This window comes from Indicator indicator, chromosome 2 (assembly GCF_027791375.1).
Source record: "Indicator indicator isolate 239-I01 chromosome 2, UM_Iind_1.1, whole genome shotgun sequence".
Lineage (NCBI taxonomy): Eukaryota > Metazoa > Chordata > Aves > Piciformes > Indicatoridae > Indicator > Indicator indicator.
In genome coordinates this window covers 35,982,505-35,998,723 of record NC_072011.1, presented here as the reverse complement: position 1 = coordinate 35,998,723, position 16,219 = coordinate 35,982,505, and the positions used below count along the sequence as shown (strand labels likewise).

At 36.2% G+C, this 16,219-nt stretch overlaps 1 protein-coding gene across 1 annotated transcript in view; it reads right to left on the bottom strand.

Annotated features, from left to right (window-relative positions):
* Nucleotides 1-16,219, bottom strand: part of SDCCAG8 (SHH signaling and ciliogenesis regulator SDCCAG8) — a 106,889-nt gene that overhangs the window by 42,007 nt on the left and 48,663 nt on the right. Inside the window, 2 exon segments of the mRNA XM_054396468.1 lie at nt 3,369-3,477; nt 5,396-5,523. Of these exon segments, the coding sequence (XP_054252443.1) occupies nt 3,369-3,477; nt 5,396-5,523 (237 nt within the window).

Below are 16,219 nucleotides of genomic sequence, written 5' to 3'. Positions count from 1 at the left end.
TCAGCCACTAAGAAAGTTTTAAATTTGTTTTTAAATAGAAGTTAAGTTTTTATCTACAGTCCTTTCTGGAAAACTCTTGGAAAAAAAACAGATTCCTCTAAAATATTCAAGTAGTGGAGGCAAAGAACCAGCAAATGTTAAATAGCCAGTCTTCGGATATTTTTAGGATGTGCTGATTTTTGCACACTAAGATAGCAATGCTGCCTTTACTCCTCTGAACTACCTTTTGCACTGCAGTGCATTTTAAGCACTGCCTTTTCCTACTTTTAAAACCAATTGTTTACTTGTACAGCAATTAAATACTTGCTGTAAAATATTTTCTGCTGACACAGTGTTGCTGCATATAATTTAAATGACTGATTCTTCAGACAGACTGTTTCATGTCTTTGTATGGCTACCTTCAACAAACGTTTCACTTCTGGTATTGAGAGCAATGACTGCAGTCAACCAAACAGGCATAAAAATAGTTCAGCCGAGTGTGTGTTCTTTACTTCAATTAAACTCACACAGTTGGATGCCTGCTGTTGCCAAACCAGTAATATAATTTATACATTATAGTCCAAAACAGTAAAACTACACTAAAAGTCATTTAACAATATTTATAACGTCATAAAATACAGTGTTAAAATATATGAACTGCAATATGTACCAAAATTATAAAATTTGTTTCTCATCATCAGTGATTAGAAGCAGGATCATTGCTCTAGCTTCAATACTCACAACCCTGGTGACAGATTAGAATTCAAATCTTAATGATCAATTTACAATTAACAAGATAGAAGCGAAACAAATTAAACCAACCATTATATATAATGAGACCCAATGGACTCCCATTGTTCCCCTTAATTACAAAACGCAAATCACAAATACACAGTGGGTAGTGTTAAGCATTAATCTACAACCTAGAAACTCAGACAGTGATGATCAGAACAACAACAACAAATAAACAAACAAAAAACCCCAAACCAACCCAAAACAACAACAAAACCCTCAACAAAATAACTTCAAAGAAATCAACAAAGGACTGTATTTTAATATATCCCTGTGCATACAAAAACCTTCACAGTCATACTATCTTCTTTCTGCACAGCTTGAGAAGGTTATCATTTGTCTGACATTGTCTCTGTGAAGCTTTCCTAATCCTGGTTCCATCTTACATAAAACCAAGAAAACTTCAGTTTACATTACTCAGAAAACCTGTATTAAATATAAAAGTATATGTGTATTTCAGAGGCATCACACCAAAACTGTGCAAGTAAGTAGTTGTCTGAAATACCTCTTATTACAAGTGGGCCCTTTGCTTTCTATCAAAACCCAAACCTTGGTACCGATAGCATACAGTGATTTCTTAACTCCATGGAAACCAATGCACAAAAATTCTAGGAGCATAGCAAGAAAACATACACCCAGGTCCAGAATTCAGTGTATAAGGTCAAAACCACAGAAACAAAATTAAAATCTTTTCTGTGCTGCTGCTTCATGATCTGCTTGTTCATGTACATAATAAGTTATAAAACCTTTGTAAAATTATTATTTTTTCGGAAGACATTCTGTCTCACAAGTGTGGTTTTAGACTACAACCAGTGACAATAAGCATGAAGATTGCCTTTCAGAGAGATGCTAGTGAAAGATATATACTGTCCATGCATTTAACACTTGGAAGTAATTTTCTGCATCTGATCTCCTGATTGTGTCACTTTCTGATGGCATCTATTAGTTTAAGGTTTCCTACCCTCTCCCCATGCCACCCTTCTGTAGTCATTTTCGTGTGCTTTCTTCATCCCTACCTATTTCTCCATTCTTGTTATTGACTGCAGCAGCTCCCATCCTAACGAAGGCAAGCTCACGCTATTTTAGGGCTGCTTCTCGGAACGACTTTCATACATTCTTCCATACTGTTTCTTGCACAAAACATACCACTTTCTGGAGAACCAAGAGGGCTCCTTTTCCTTTTTTTCAGGTTCTTGACACAGTCAGCTAATGCTGCTAGGTGGAGAAACACTTGGCAATCTCTAGTATTTATTTTCAGAGACTAATGTGTTTTCACAGTATGTTTTCTGTCTTTCCTTCATCCTTTTACAGTTACTACTCTGTGACTGCAAGCTCTAGCAACAAAGTCTGTGTGCATTTTTACTGCTGGAATAATAATACAATTTGAATCTCTAAATTTTGTACAGAGGAGTTCTGCTTTGTCAGAAGAAAAAATTGCTTGCTCCTCTCTCAAGTATCCATTGTGATATTTGCAAGGGAAGATAATTTCCTCTCACTTCTTCCCCATACACTCTGGACAGAATTCATCTCTCAACTTCAGCATCTTAACAATTATATTCTTAACTTTATATTCAGTGGAAAGTAGGATGGGCACTGGAGGCAGTACCTGTGGGAAGCATCATTATATAGAGATACATGCCATCTATTTACATCATTCCCCTTTGACCATTCCTGGAAACAGGATACTGAGGTAGACAATTTACCACCTTAAGTGCTGCCCCTAAAATGTTACCTCAAAAGGATGCCTGAAGCTGCCCAGCAGAAGAATCTTACCTTAAGAACTGATTCCATCTTTGCTGGATAGTTTCCTTATTTCTCATAAGCTATCCTACCCTTAATTACCAAATTCTATCTCCACTAAATTTACAAAAGTTGGAAAACGTCAACTCGCCTCTTAAGGCTTGTTTAAAAGTCTAAACACAACCACCGTGAAAAGTTTCAACACACTGTATTTTCAGAAGTGAAAATGTAACAATCAAATGATTTATTGGTGTAGAACTACAAAACAGTTTTGTCCTATAGAATTTTTAAAAAGATACCTTAATATTTCTGTATTTATTTAAACCAGTTACTGCTGCTTTCGTGAATTTTAAATGGCTTTACATTTAGACATGCTATTGAAAGCACCACCTAACAAGCAGCAGCACAATCTGAGCATCAATGACAAACATTTTTGAGAAAAATTATTTCAGAGATAATTATTCAGTGTATAGTATTGTGAATGAAGCTTTAAATAAACAATAAGAACATACTACAGTTTTGAAAATTTTAAATATTTCATTTTTCATCTAATTTCACATAAACTCTCTTGTAGCTCTGAAAACAGTTTTCCATGCTTCACATTAAGAATCTGAACATCAAGAAGAAAATGGTATGCAATTTTTAGACTGGATTTACCTAACAAATTTGAAGTAATAGCTGGAAATAATCTGAAAAGTGCAATGTTTCGCACCCCTGTTTCTGAAGTGGCATATATTATATTGAAATGATGTGTAACACGTAAGATAAATAATAAAAAATATTAAAATACAAATTAAAAAATGAAGAAGCATATCCTAATAATAAAAGGGACAGGATAAGAAAAAAAATATACTAACCTGTATTTTTCTGATTTTTGCTCCAGCTTCCTTGCCAGCATACAACATTCTTCCTTTAATTTTGTTATGAATGTATTCTGGGATGTCAGCAAGGACTCCAATTCATTTACTAGAAACCATAAAATCATAAAACTAGAAATTTATTTTACAATTATATAAATTTATAGATAAATCAGAAACAATTTTGTATGTTCTTAATGTCTTTCCTCTAGATCCTTCTGGCTTTGGTATGCTTTTTAAACTTCAGTTACTTGGTCATGGAATTATAACAAATCACCAAATAAAGGCTACATGTCTAATTTGGAAGTTCATTGACACTTCAGAAAGGAATAAATTTGGCCATGCCTTTAGCAGTGTTGTTCTTGCTCAGCTGCTGCAGAGGATACAGTGGCAACCCAAACACACTGAAGACATTTAATTCTCTCCCTACAAGACCAGTTCTTTTATTTACTAGGTCCTGTGCTTACTATGATTAACATGGGGGGTTTTGTCTTCAATAATAAGATAAAGAGTTACTGTCCAGTGACAACTGCAGTGAAACCATTTTACAAATTATTTTTCAGTTACTCTCAGTTTGTTTGGTCTGAACCAGAACTCATGACCTAGAAATCAAGCACTTTACTTGTATGTGTCTAGAGTCATATAATACACAATTTTCTCTATGTACATAATAAATGACTACCCCTTCCAACTCCTCCTAATCCTTCTAGAGATACATAAAAACAAACGCAGCCATAATGCTGTTTAAAGTTTTGTATACTGGGACAATTTAGGCACCAGAACATTAAATTATCCATCTCTTGCACAAAATTGTACTTGGACATATACACGTGTTGGCTAGAGTAAGAAAAACAGATTCTGAGAGCTTCTTATCTTTTCCTACTGTATTGACAGCACCCATAATGTACCTGTTTGCATTCCCTGAACACACAAAAAGGTCCTCTAGTACTGTGATAATGCTGCAAAAAGGCATAAAACAAGAGAGCAGATGGAAATGTGCCTATTAACCTGAGGTATCTGACACTGTTTAGGATAAATACACGCTACATAATTTTTCTAAAGGTACTGCATGGCTCATGATTAAAAATGGCATTTTCTTAAGCATATGAATATACAGTGTTCCTTAAGAGATGAAGCTCCTCTTTTCCAGGTTTTAGAGATTTCCTCTCCATAAAATGTATTTTTTTGTTTCTAATCCACACCTTTATTAATGTTGTTGGCACAGCACTTCACAATAACAAAAGTCCTCTTTTACTTGTTTGGAAAACCCATTTTACTTCCAGATTAAAGGTTAGACATTATTGATCAACTAAGTCAGTGCAATGAAGTCTCCTATTATGACAACCTGAAGTATGCAAGGGTTTAAGCATCTTTCTTCTAGATTGGGGGTAGGGGGTAGAGAGGATGGGGGCACATGGTAGTGCTAAAAATGTTTGAGGCTGCAAAGATTAAATAAAGGAACATATCAATTTGGAGCCAGTGAATTACATCCAGCTGCGACAGTGAATTAAGAACCGATTAATGGCTAAAGCTTTTCTCCAGTTTGGATGCCGAAGCAAACTCATTAAGCTTTTAGAGTAGCTATAATGTGTGTACTGTGGGAACTGTTCAATGCTATTCAGGAGACTTTAACTGTAAGCTCAGAGCATTTCCCGCAGAGCTTCTGATGCTATTTTCTTTATATAACATGTGTGCCTGAAAATCCAGCCAAAAACAAGCCCTTTGTTTTTCTACTTTGTTGTGGTCTCTCTCAGCTTTACGTTTCTTGAACACAGGTAAATAAACTCATAATCCAGATGGTGCAACAGATGTGAGAGCAGCACTCTGAAATCAACAGACAGTGGGCAATACTTTCCATTTTCTCTTTTAAACGCTAACTAATATGTAATTCGGAATCTCCGGTGTAGTTAGCATCTGCTCCCTTCGGCCAGCCAAAGGTTACAGGTGTTCCTGATGTCATTTCACAGTAAGGCGTGGGCCTGGCTTGTGAGTGAGTGCCCAGGCTCTAATCTTTCCCTACCACCTACCAGTTTTCTCATGCTGGGCCTCCATTTGCTGCATCTTCTGTGTCAGCTCCTGCTCTCTTTGCTGGGCCTGAAGGGCTCGGGCCTTTGCTTCGTTGCTAATGCTGTGCTGAATGCTTTCTTTCTGCAATCTACAAAAAACCCCAAGCACATGGGAAATAAAGAAAAATAAAAATCATATACTGAAGATAATAAATTAAAAAGGCAAAGCAGAACTTTCAATTAAAAATAATTAAAAAAGAATCTGGCCAAGCTTTTCACATGCCTCCCACTTCAGGTTATAGAAACTGACCTTTTTCTTACAATGTCAAACATTCTGCAGTGACTAGGAGAAATTAGATAAAAAGCGTGCTCTATTTCCTGAGCAAAAAGTAGCCTTTCTGATAAAAAAAGGATTAAAAAAAAAATTTAATAGAACTTCTTTTTCCATTAGGAAGTTCCCCAACATCCACTTTGTATTGAAAATATTATCTTCATTTTCTTTTAAATGCTATTTATTTCATTCTGCAATGAAGCTTAGGGACCTGACCCCACGATGGACTGGTTCCCAGTGAACCAGCAGGAGATAAGTCAATGGAAGCGATTGCCACAGTATTCATCATGCAGGTACTCTGAAAGCTTAATGAGTTTTCTTAAACAAGCAAAGAAGTTTAACTATTAATTTATGTGAATAGCAGGTGAATGAATCCATTACAATAGAGAAGACTGTTAGCACCACAAAGGCCCAGCCCCTTGTTTTTCTGCTCACTAGGGGTTTGTACAGGAAAGGCTAAAGCCCAGTACTATTATCAAAGTACACAGGGAAGAGAGCAATTTACTTGACCAGATATGCAAGATGGGGCAATCTACTCCTGAGGCAAAACAAATGCTAGATTACCACACTCCATTGAAGCATTTTATTTAAAGCAAGCCAAGCAAAACCAGCATGGAAAATAAAACCCTAAAAAGATATATGCATATAAATTAGAAAAAGTCCTAAACTAAAAATTCATATCTAGACTTTCCCAAAGGTTGTAAATATTTATCTGATGCACACCAAGATCTAGATTCAAAATTTCAGTGAGGTCACACATGTAAGGATTGATTTCTAGATTTCGAATAGCACATATGCACACGCTTTTCTACTGAAATTATACTTAATAGCTTGGGACATGTTTCAATAAGGTCTTATAAATGTCTCATTTTATTCTAGGGATAATACCTATTTTCAAGAGTCTACAAACCAGAACACAGGCATAGATCATGTAAGGATAAAGCCACAACTCATGTGGTTGCTGCACTTAACCTTTGGATTGGTGCCTAATAACCCATCCGAGATATTGCAATATCTCAGCATGACACACAAAATGTTAAATCTTCTCTCTTAAATTTACCCCAAAGCAACACAAATGGTGGGTCACATTACACTAATTCCTGGTCCTGATGTTGCAAGCCCTACCTTAGGCAAAACTCCCTTTGAAAACAGAGTCAGTTTTTCTGAGGTAAGGCTGAAAATGATTTGACACAAAGAATACGTTTAGATAGCAAGAATATTAGAGCATTAAGGAAACAAAGCACATTTTCCAAGGAAATTTCATACACTGTACTGCACTTTATCACATCATTCTCAGAATTACTTCTTAACCACATTTGGGCTACCCTAAGGAGTGATGCTTGCATTATTTCCTAAGTGTAAGCTCCAAATATTGAAAGCATTTATATGAAAAATCTTTCCATATTTGCTGGGAGCCAGTCTACTTAAACCCCTCTCTCCTTTCCAAATGTCCTTTTACATTCAGACTGTTGTAATGAGCAGTGGATTGGTCAAAGAAAAACCCCAAAACCAAACCCAAAACACTAGCAGCTAACACATTCCCCCAGACACTTTCAGCTAAAGAAAGTGGCACTATCACATTATTTAAGTTTCTTTCATGAAATGGCTGTGTGCAGTTGAGTGCTCTGCTGGCATACATTTGGTTGGCTAGCATTCTAATGGAGGTAGCCTTCAGCAGGTCTCATGCTGCACAGCTACCAGAGAAAGCCTGTAAAAGTCCGTTCCCCCTGTCAAACACATACTAAAGGGCAAGTTCAAATGAAATGGAGAATCTACTGCCACCCAGAAATTCTCTCTTGCTAAGGGGATGTATCAAAAAAAGCCATGTACTTACTGTATAGAGCAAACTAGCAGGAGCTCAGAAACCATGCATACATGGGCAGTTCCCTATGGTTGAAAAAACTGTGTCAAAAGAGGTAAGTTCATATAGTGGATGAAAACTCAATTCTAAGACTAAGAAGATACAGGTTAAGTCTTATGCAGTAGGGTAGCTAACTAGTCTCAGCCCTAGGATCTAGAATACTTTGGGACTGAGGCACATCCAGTGCCACATAAAGAACACTACCTGAGGTGCCTAGAGCTGCTGACAAATGAAAAAAATTCCTGGAGCCAAAGATGTCTAAACTAAGTGGTTAAGTCTTTCACTGACACCTTGAGTTGACACCGCCCTGATCTCTTAAGTTTCTCTAAGAATCTCTGCCCTCCTACTGAAAATTTCTCTAACACACTTTACATATACAGAGAAAAAAACCAAACCTCTATTCCCTGCTTTCCCTAAAAAAAAAAAAAAACCCAAACCAAAACGTAAACCAACAAAACATTGGTAAAACGTGCAGAAAAAGGCTCAAGAGATTTCAGGTACTACCAGTAACACTGCTGCTACAGTAGCAAATACTGCACAAGTTTCAGCAGGTTTGACAGCACCAGCTTATTTGCAATTACTCTGAATTGTGAGAGGAAGGGAACTTTATCTATGAAAACAGAAAAGCTATGGACTGTAGACAGAAGGAAATAATTATACCCTCTCCAGCACTAATGTGAAGATGAAGATAGTAGAAGTGTCCTCCAACAAAAAGTTCAGAACTTCTTTTACAGAGTAATGATAAACAGAGACAATGTAAAGCAAAGCAACAGCCTAATTTTGATGACAGGGGTAAGATCTGAATCAGAAATGACAGCTAAAAATTAATTGTAATCTGTAAGCATCAAAAAAAGGGACAGACTGGTTAAACTGCAGGACCCCACTCTCTATTGGAATGCAAACAATCAAAATTTGAGACAGCAACAAAAATTAAAGGTCTTTCACATGGTATCCTTACTAAATAAATGCTTATCTGATAATAGATGTCGCTGCTTACTACAAGGGTATTGGACTAGATGACCTTTAAAGGTCCCTTCCAACATCAAATGCATTTTATGATTGTAGTATTCTGGATTTGGCCATCACATCGACCAGTTTTACTACAGCAGAAGCACTGAACAAATGATTACTTTCATTTTTGTGCCATACAGTCAGAAGTAACCAAATACTCATTCACACTAAGGCAAGCTCACTGAGCCTTCTTCTGAAGTGCAAGTTTTCCACAGTGATTTCAGTTTTAAACACTGATTGAGTTATGGCTGCCAAGACCAGCCTATTTAGTTAACTTGTTCATATATCTCAATGAACTGGATTCTGCTTTGCAGTGACTGAAAGATATAAGATATGCTTACTAAATATTCTTGACCAAAACAAAAAGAGCACAGTAAACCATCTTACAGTGCAGGAAAAACAAAATTCTCACCATCTGCAAATCTTTAAAATTCTTGATGAAAATGAAGTGAAAATTCACTTTTACCTCAAATCTAACATAAAAGTATGCCATCTGAATTTGATCTACAAATTTAACAAAAAAAACCTAACTTTCCCACCACTAACAACAAAAACTGTATTGCAGATCCATTTTCAACAGAAGACTGCTCTCAGCTAAATGGCTTTGCAGTAATTAAAAAGGATGTAGACAAGTGATTTGAAAGTCATATTTGACATAAATAAGAGATTATCAATTTCTGACTGTAAAAGAGTAGAACTTCAATTGCCAAAACTTTGAATTTCAAAATGCAGTTCAATAGTAGGTATTTCTGCAAGAGCATTTTTGCTTTTTGCAACAGTAAAAATACAAAATTAAAAAATACAACCATTCTTCCTATATTGACTATTTGATTTTTCTCTGAGCTCAAACATGTGGCATTTTTTAAATAGCTAATGGATATATTAGTAGAGGACAAATTAAAATACTGAAGCAATTATCTCAGTTCAGCTGCATACAAGAGGTTATCGTATCATTTAAAAAAGTTCTCATTAATTATAGTTAAAAATGTAATTAGAAAATATTTTAAGCTTCCATATATACTCACGTTAACCTAGAGTTCATAAATCATTAAGGAATACCTGGCATTTACTGTTCCAAACATTTGGGGTATATGAACCTTAAAGAATGTTGGCCTAAACAATGACCAGTCCTGGAACTTACCATCAACACTCATACTTCGGCAGCAAGAGAGTAAGTCAACACTGATACTTTTACTGTGTGTCTCAGTGGCTGAGCACAGACTTCTTTCCTAGGTAAGAGATAGCCAAGTGCACCAGCACTGTGAACTACTACAGAACAAATCACCTCAGCAGAGGGAAAACAGTCAGCTGAGGACTTCCCCATCTCTTCCAGAGGAAATGGATTTTCAGAAACACTGGGAGAAAAAGCCCATGTGTAGCACAAGCTTCTTGATCCCAAATTGAAAAATAGTTTTGAAAAATAGTATCTTTAACAAAATCTGGCCTGAGGACACTCACATAAATTAGAACACTTTTGAAACTAGGACTTGAATGCCTTCATGTATGAGGAATCCTAAAGATTTGAGCCAATAGCTTTGGGTACAAAGGCTCAGCACTGTTTTCACAGTCTATTGTGCAAGCTTTCCATGATAGAGGTATAGTATATTGTCCATTACAAGCAGCTTTCTGAACCACCTTCACATACGTTATTTCATATTATTATTTCAGCTACAAGTCTCAAGGGAAGAATGGAAAATCTGAGTATATCTTTGCTGTTCTCTCAGGCTACAGGAAAAACACGATGAACAAACCACAGAGCAACTTTCACAGTAGAAAAACAAAACAAAAATCTGAATGAAGAGGTGAGAATATCTACCATACTCTGTAAGGGGAAACATGAAGAAAATGTTTGCAGTCTCCTATCTTACTATCAGAAAGTATCCAAATACTGCAATGTTAAGGATATAAAAGAGTGTACATGCAATAAGATCATATGTCAGAACACATCACAAATTCCTTCCTTCTACTCTCCACATCTATATTCATAACTATGTCATACACAGGAGGGTGAGGGCTTGTTTGTTTTTTGTAAGATCAGCAGACAAACATAAAGGTTGATCTACAAATATGAAAAAAGAAAAAAATACCAAGAAGTCATTCTCCCCAGAAATGGTCTTAAATAATTTTCTCTATCAATGTACTGACCAAAACCTGTTTTCTGGCCTTTCAATGCAGCAGCACTGCAGGTATTTATAATGGAGAACACGTTTAGAGAGTTTTATCTTTTGCTATCCAAAGTCTTAGTACTTTCAAACATTAAGGTATGGAAATACAACCTAGTAAGACCCTGAATTCTGCAGATTTAAAGAGCAGCTATGATTTAGAATTATCAATTTCCACACCTTCTAAATTAACAGAGATCTAGAAAATGCAACTTACTCATGCGTTGGAATCAACTGAACAACAAAAAGTCTCAGGGCCACAAGATTTCTCCCTTTCCCTTAAGTCAGGCTTCTAGGAATGTTTTCGTTTAGCATTGTAGGCCTATGTATTTTCATGTAACAGACCCTTGTTATTACTTAGGATTACTATGACTGAGGACACAGCTAGACAGTGTTTCCTGGTTTCCTCTTACACAACACCATAGATTTTTTTGCCATTCAATTTTATTGTAAAAAAGTTTTCATTTTTTCAGTGTATGTGTAAATCCACCCCAGCATGTCTGGTCTGGCTGGATTTTATGGTTCTGAGTGCTTTTTACAGAGTAGAAGGCAAGGCATGAAATGAATGTTTTTATGTCAACCCCCCCACCCCACCCCCAAATAAAAAAAATATGCATACATGCATGTTTGTGCAAGAATTGAAAAATATCATGATATGGTCATTTTAAAAAAATCCGTCCAAGGAGCTGAAATATTGCCCTTCCTGTATCCTATTGTGGGAATTACCCACTGAGTTGCACTTCATGTCTGTTTCTGGGAGCGACTGGATGCTGATTCTGGAGCTGGCTGCCAGGTCTTCTCAGCAGAAAGCTCAAGTTTCTGGAAACTGCCCCAGCCAGCACACTGTGTTTGGTAAGCTTCAGTACAATCTACATTTGCATGGTCAAACTTTGCAGAGACCTAACTTTATTTAGTTGTTAGAATTGGAAGATTGTGTCATTAAGGATGCATGTCATCTCATTCATGAGAACTGTGGATTTAAAAACTTTACAAAAGCTTTAAAGAAATTATTTTTTTCTTTACAGTGTAAGGTGCCTAACTGCAGTAGTTAAGAGAGACAGAGTTTCCTAAAATACTGAAATGTCAGAGTTTTCTTCTCATAACCATGTGAAGTAGCAGGTACTACAAGCAATTAGAGAAGTTGTATAAAGGTCAAGGGTTTGAAAGTGTCACAAAATTAAGCATTCAATTGATTTAGTTCTTTAAATATGGACCTGGAAAGTTAGAAGATGTTACAGAAAACTTTATAGTGGAAATATCTTTAAAGAACGCTAATGACTCAATCAACCAACTAAACCCTTTCCTATTCTACCCGAGAGAAAAGACTGGAAAAGACAGCCCTGCCAGGCTACAACTATTTCATAAAAACACCTCAAAAACCAAAAAACATTTTCTGGGAAGAAAACAACCACAATTGTTTGACAAATCAGCTTAAAACTATTTTCCCCACAATGCAAATTACTTGCCTATCTGCATTTTCAGAACCCAAATGATGTCAGCTGGTCATACTACATTTTATTTTTTTCTGAGAATTTCAGTTTTGCTGAAACAGAAATCAATACATGACTTTCTTGTTCCAATTGAATTTTTCCCCCAGCCTTCTCTATTTAGAACGCAGCCACATCACTGGAAACACACTATAACTTTTATACATATATTTGCATATTGTATAACATTAGGTCTACAGAAGCAATAAAACAGTTTCACTTTTCCCATTACACCCTGACACATCAAGAGATATTATACATTAATAGCTGCACATGAAAAAGATTCCTGTTCTATTTCTGAGAACCTGAGTGCATAAATAACTCATGGTACATTCCATCTCTACTTCTATCTACTAGGCCTATTAACAAATAGAAGGATGACATTTTTTACTTCAAATTCATCATAAAAGAAAGAATTTGCAAACAGCTGGCCTATAACCTGATTTTATTCTTTCAGTGTTACACCTTCAAGATATACATAGAAAACCACCAGTTCCTCAGCACAGACTACTGGGTATTTCTCTGTACAACAAATCTCAGCTAAGTGTGATCATTAACTGTCCACTGTTTCATTGTTGGAGAAGAAAAAGAAACGTCTCTAACAGCAATTAACATCTCATATTAGGTCAAACATAATGGCTTAGGACCAAAATCTCATTTTTCTAGCACACATAAGCCTCGCCAGCAAGCTATGCATCATTTAAGTAAACATCCATCCTGCAGTGGTTACTACTGCATCAGATTGTGAACTATTTGGCTGATAAGTCCCTGAAGTAACATACAATTAAGCAAAGAACAGAAGCTACAAAGAATGATGCAATGAGAAAAGTGGGTTTTTTTGTGAAATCTTTCTATGTAGCCCTAAGCAATTCACAGTACTGCTGTGCCCCTTTCTTTGGTATATTCTATCATTGCTGCACGAGCCACTTTTACAAATGGCTGAATGTTGAAATGAATGCTTAGCATAGGAGACTTTTACAGACCTCTACTCTTTATATACAAAGTTATTAATTTGCTTGACTCACAGCAATTCCTGAATTTAGCACCAGCAGTCTCTTATAACGTAGTTTCAGAAGCCAGTTGAAGGTGACATAGCCAGTATAGGGTGTGGTTCCTCTTTTCATTCTAATTAGCACTCATGCAACTTCTTCTGCAAGAACAAATGATTTTTTTTTGCCTATCTGATTAACTCTCTGAACCACCTGATCACACAGGTGCCTGTCTTCCAGTGTCAGCAAGGGCCTGGCAATATGTGGCCAGACACAGCCACATATTAGCACTCTAGGGATTTGTCTTTTCAGCAGCAGCATAGATCTAGACAAGCTTAAAACAATTATGACCATGTATGCCAAAGCTCAGCTTGTTAATACAGTAAATCCAATCACTAGGCTCCTACCACTGAATAAAAAAAATGATGCAGCTAAATGATGCAGAGACCTGATCTGCTACGAACTCACTCTGCCAATCTAAATTTGCTCAAAACCCCAATCTTTTTGGTACGTTAATTTTGTACCAGCAAGCTTTATGCTGAATCAGGTATCATCTGTCCTGCTGCAGCTGGCATAAAGTCAGCATAAACACTGCATTGCATGCTTTAACTAATTCAAAAGGCAAAGACTGTGGGCTCACACCTGACATGGATCAGAGCAGCACAACTGAATGATTCAGTTAGTTGCACTATGAATGACTGCTGAACAGTCACCTCTGTTTTTCATAGGCATTAGGTTTGGGCTACAACCAGCTGTTAAGCTACCACAGGCCTGATACTCTGAAGTCATTAACACTCCCCAACTACTGCTGAAGTTGAGAAGAAGTGAGGAATAGTTCTACCTCAGAAGGACCAAGCCTCACATGAGTAGCTTGGGAAGAAACAGGATAGTTTGACAGGACAGTTGGACAGGACAAAGTATTCTTCTAGATGACAATTTGAAAGACAATACTTGATTATGAAGGAATTTCATCTAGGGTAAGCTAGACTTCTCCCCCATCCCACAATGAGATACCACATATTTCAGCAAAATGATAAACTTGTGACCAAAAGCAAGAAAGATGAGAAATACAGCGTTAACATTACATTGTATTTAACTGTGGTTGACTGGCTCAAGATATTACAGACAAATCTCAATGAAAGATATGTTTATCTAACCACATATCACAGGAACTAGACATGAATATGAGTTAAAAATTTAAAATGTAGTATTACAGGCTTTTTATTGTTTTGGTCAACTGTGGCATATTTTTTCGTATTATCCTGACTGAAACTGTTTGCACCTCAGTATTAGAAATAATAGACAGGCAGTATAGCATGGTGTTTTGGGGGGATTTTTTTTGGTCAGGTTATAAACCTCTCTTCTTTATGCTGTCAAGAGTAAGGGAGAAACATATTTCAATAGCAACTTTAAAACAAAACTCACAAATTACTACCATTATGTTAAGTGTTAGATATCCCACTGTGCAGTTTTGCTTTGTGAATTTTTACCTTCTTCCATGCACACTTTTAGCCACTGATCGCACAGCCTTTCAGTGTTTTCTGCCTTTTCCTTTAAATAAACTGGCTCTGGCTCCTTCCATCTGGTTCCCCTTCCGTCAGCAACCCTGCACCTGTTCACACCTCCTCTCCTGTTGGATTCCACTGAACATTTCCTCCTCTGCCAGGGCTATTCTGGCACTCGCAACCTTTCTGTCATTCAATCCATCTGTCAGAAGTGAACTTTGTTTACCGCAAGCTTCTGCTTTCTTCTTCAAGAAGCAAAGCCCCTCAAGGTCATTGTCAAATGAACTGTCGGTGTGGATTTAAATCCACATCTTCTGCTGGTTAGCAGAAGAAGTTCTTTACAGTCCTCTGCGAATATCAGTTTGGGGGTATTGGAGAAATAATACAGAAGCAAAAGAATAGATTTTAATCACCATTCATTAACTCTAACAGCTAATGTGTTTTTCTTCATGTGTGTTCATCTGTAATCTAAGAATGACTTGCAGAGCTACACAAAGAGGTGGAAAAGGCTAATAAAAATATTACACATAAAATAATAAATGAAAGCTTTTGACTCTCATTTTAACACCACTAAAAATACAAAGAGAAAATGAGAACAGCTGAATGATTAAGTTTACAGTGAAACCTTAAACCAATCAACAGCATTATTCACTGTAAATTATTTCATCTGTAGCATTTTTTTTTAACTTACCTACTCATGTTTCAAATGCAACACTAAGAAAAAAAAAATCCTGTTTTTTTTTTCTCCTCTGTTTTTAAGCCTTGCAAACACATAAGCAACTCTTTGTTAAAATAATGCCTTCCATGTTGAGACAAATTACAAAGATTGCTAGTCAGGGCTGAGACTAAATTCATACTGTCAACAGGATACATTATTTTTAGCAATTCCTGTGCTCACATTTCTTTTCAGGAATACACTCTGATAACCACAAGCCCCTGAATTATTAAGTAACCTCCTCAACAGTCTCATTCATTTAAAATAAGAAATTCCTTTCAATTTCACTGCAAACCTTGGATATCCTTAAAAAATAATAAAAAAAAAAATCAGACATTTTGCTGGGATTAAGTATAGTACAAAAATTAAAATACACATTTAAAGTTCTGTAAGCAATATTAATGAACCACCCATTTTTATTACCCTTTTACCAAAAATGAATTTAAAGTAAAGCTTTCTGGGAGCAAATCCAGGAGGCAATCCAATCTCATTAGCGAAATGCAGTTATACTTATGTTAAGTCTGAATTTAACTCTAATAAAAATTGCATTGACAAACATTGCAGGAGTTTAACTGAATAATAACTTAAATACTGATATATCCTTTATACAGGGATTAGTCCCTGCATTTGCAATGGAATGTTTTCTGATGCTATGATATTATTCTGTAAGCAACTACATGTAGGTGAAGAAAAACACTGAAATAGAAGGGAAACTCTAAAACAAAAAGAATATGCAGCAGCATCCCACCTAACTACAGAGAAACTTTAATCCTTCAGTTTGATT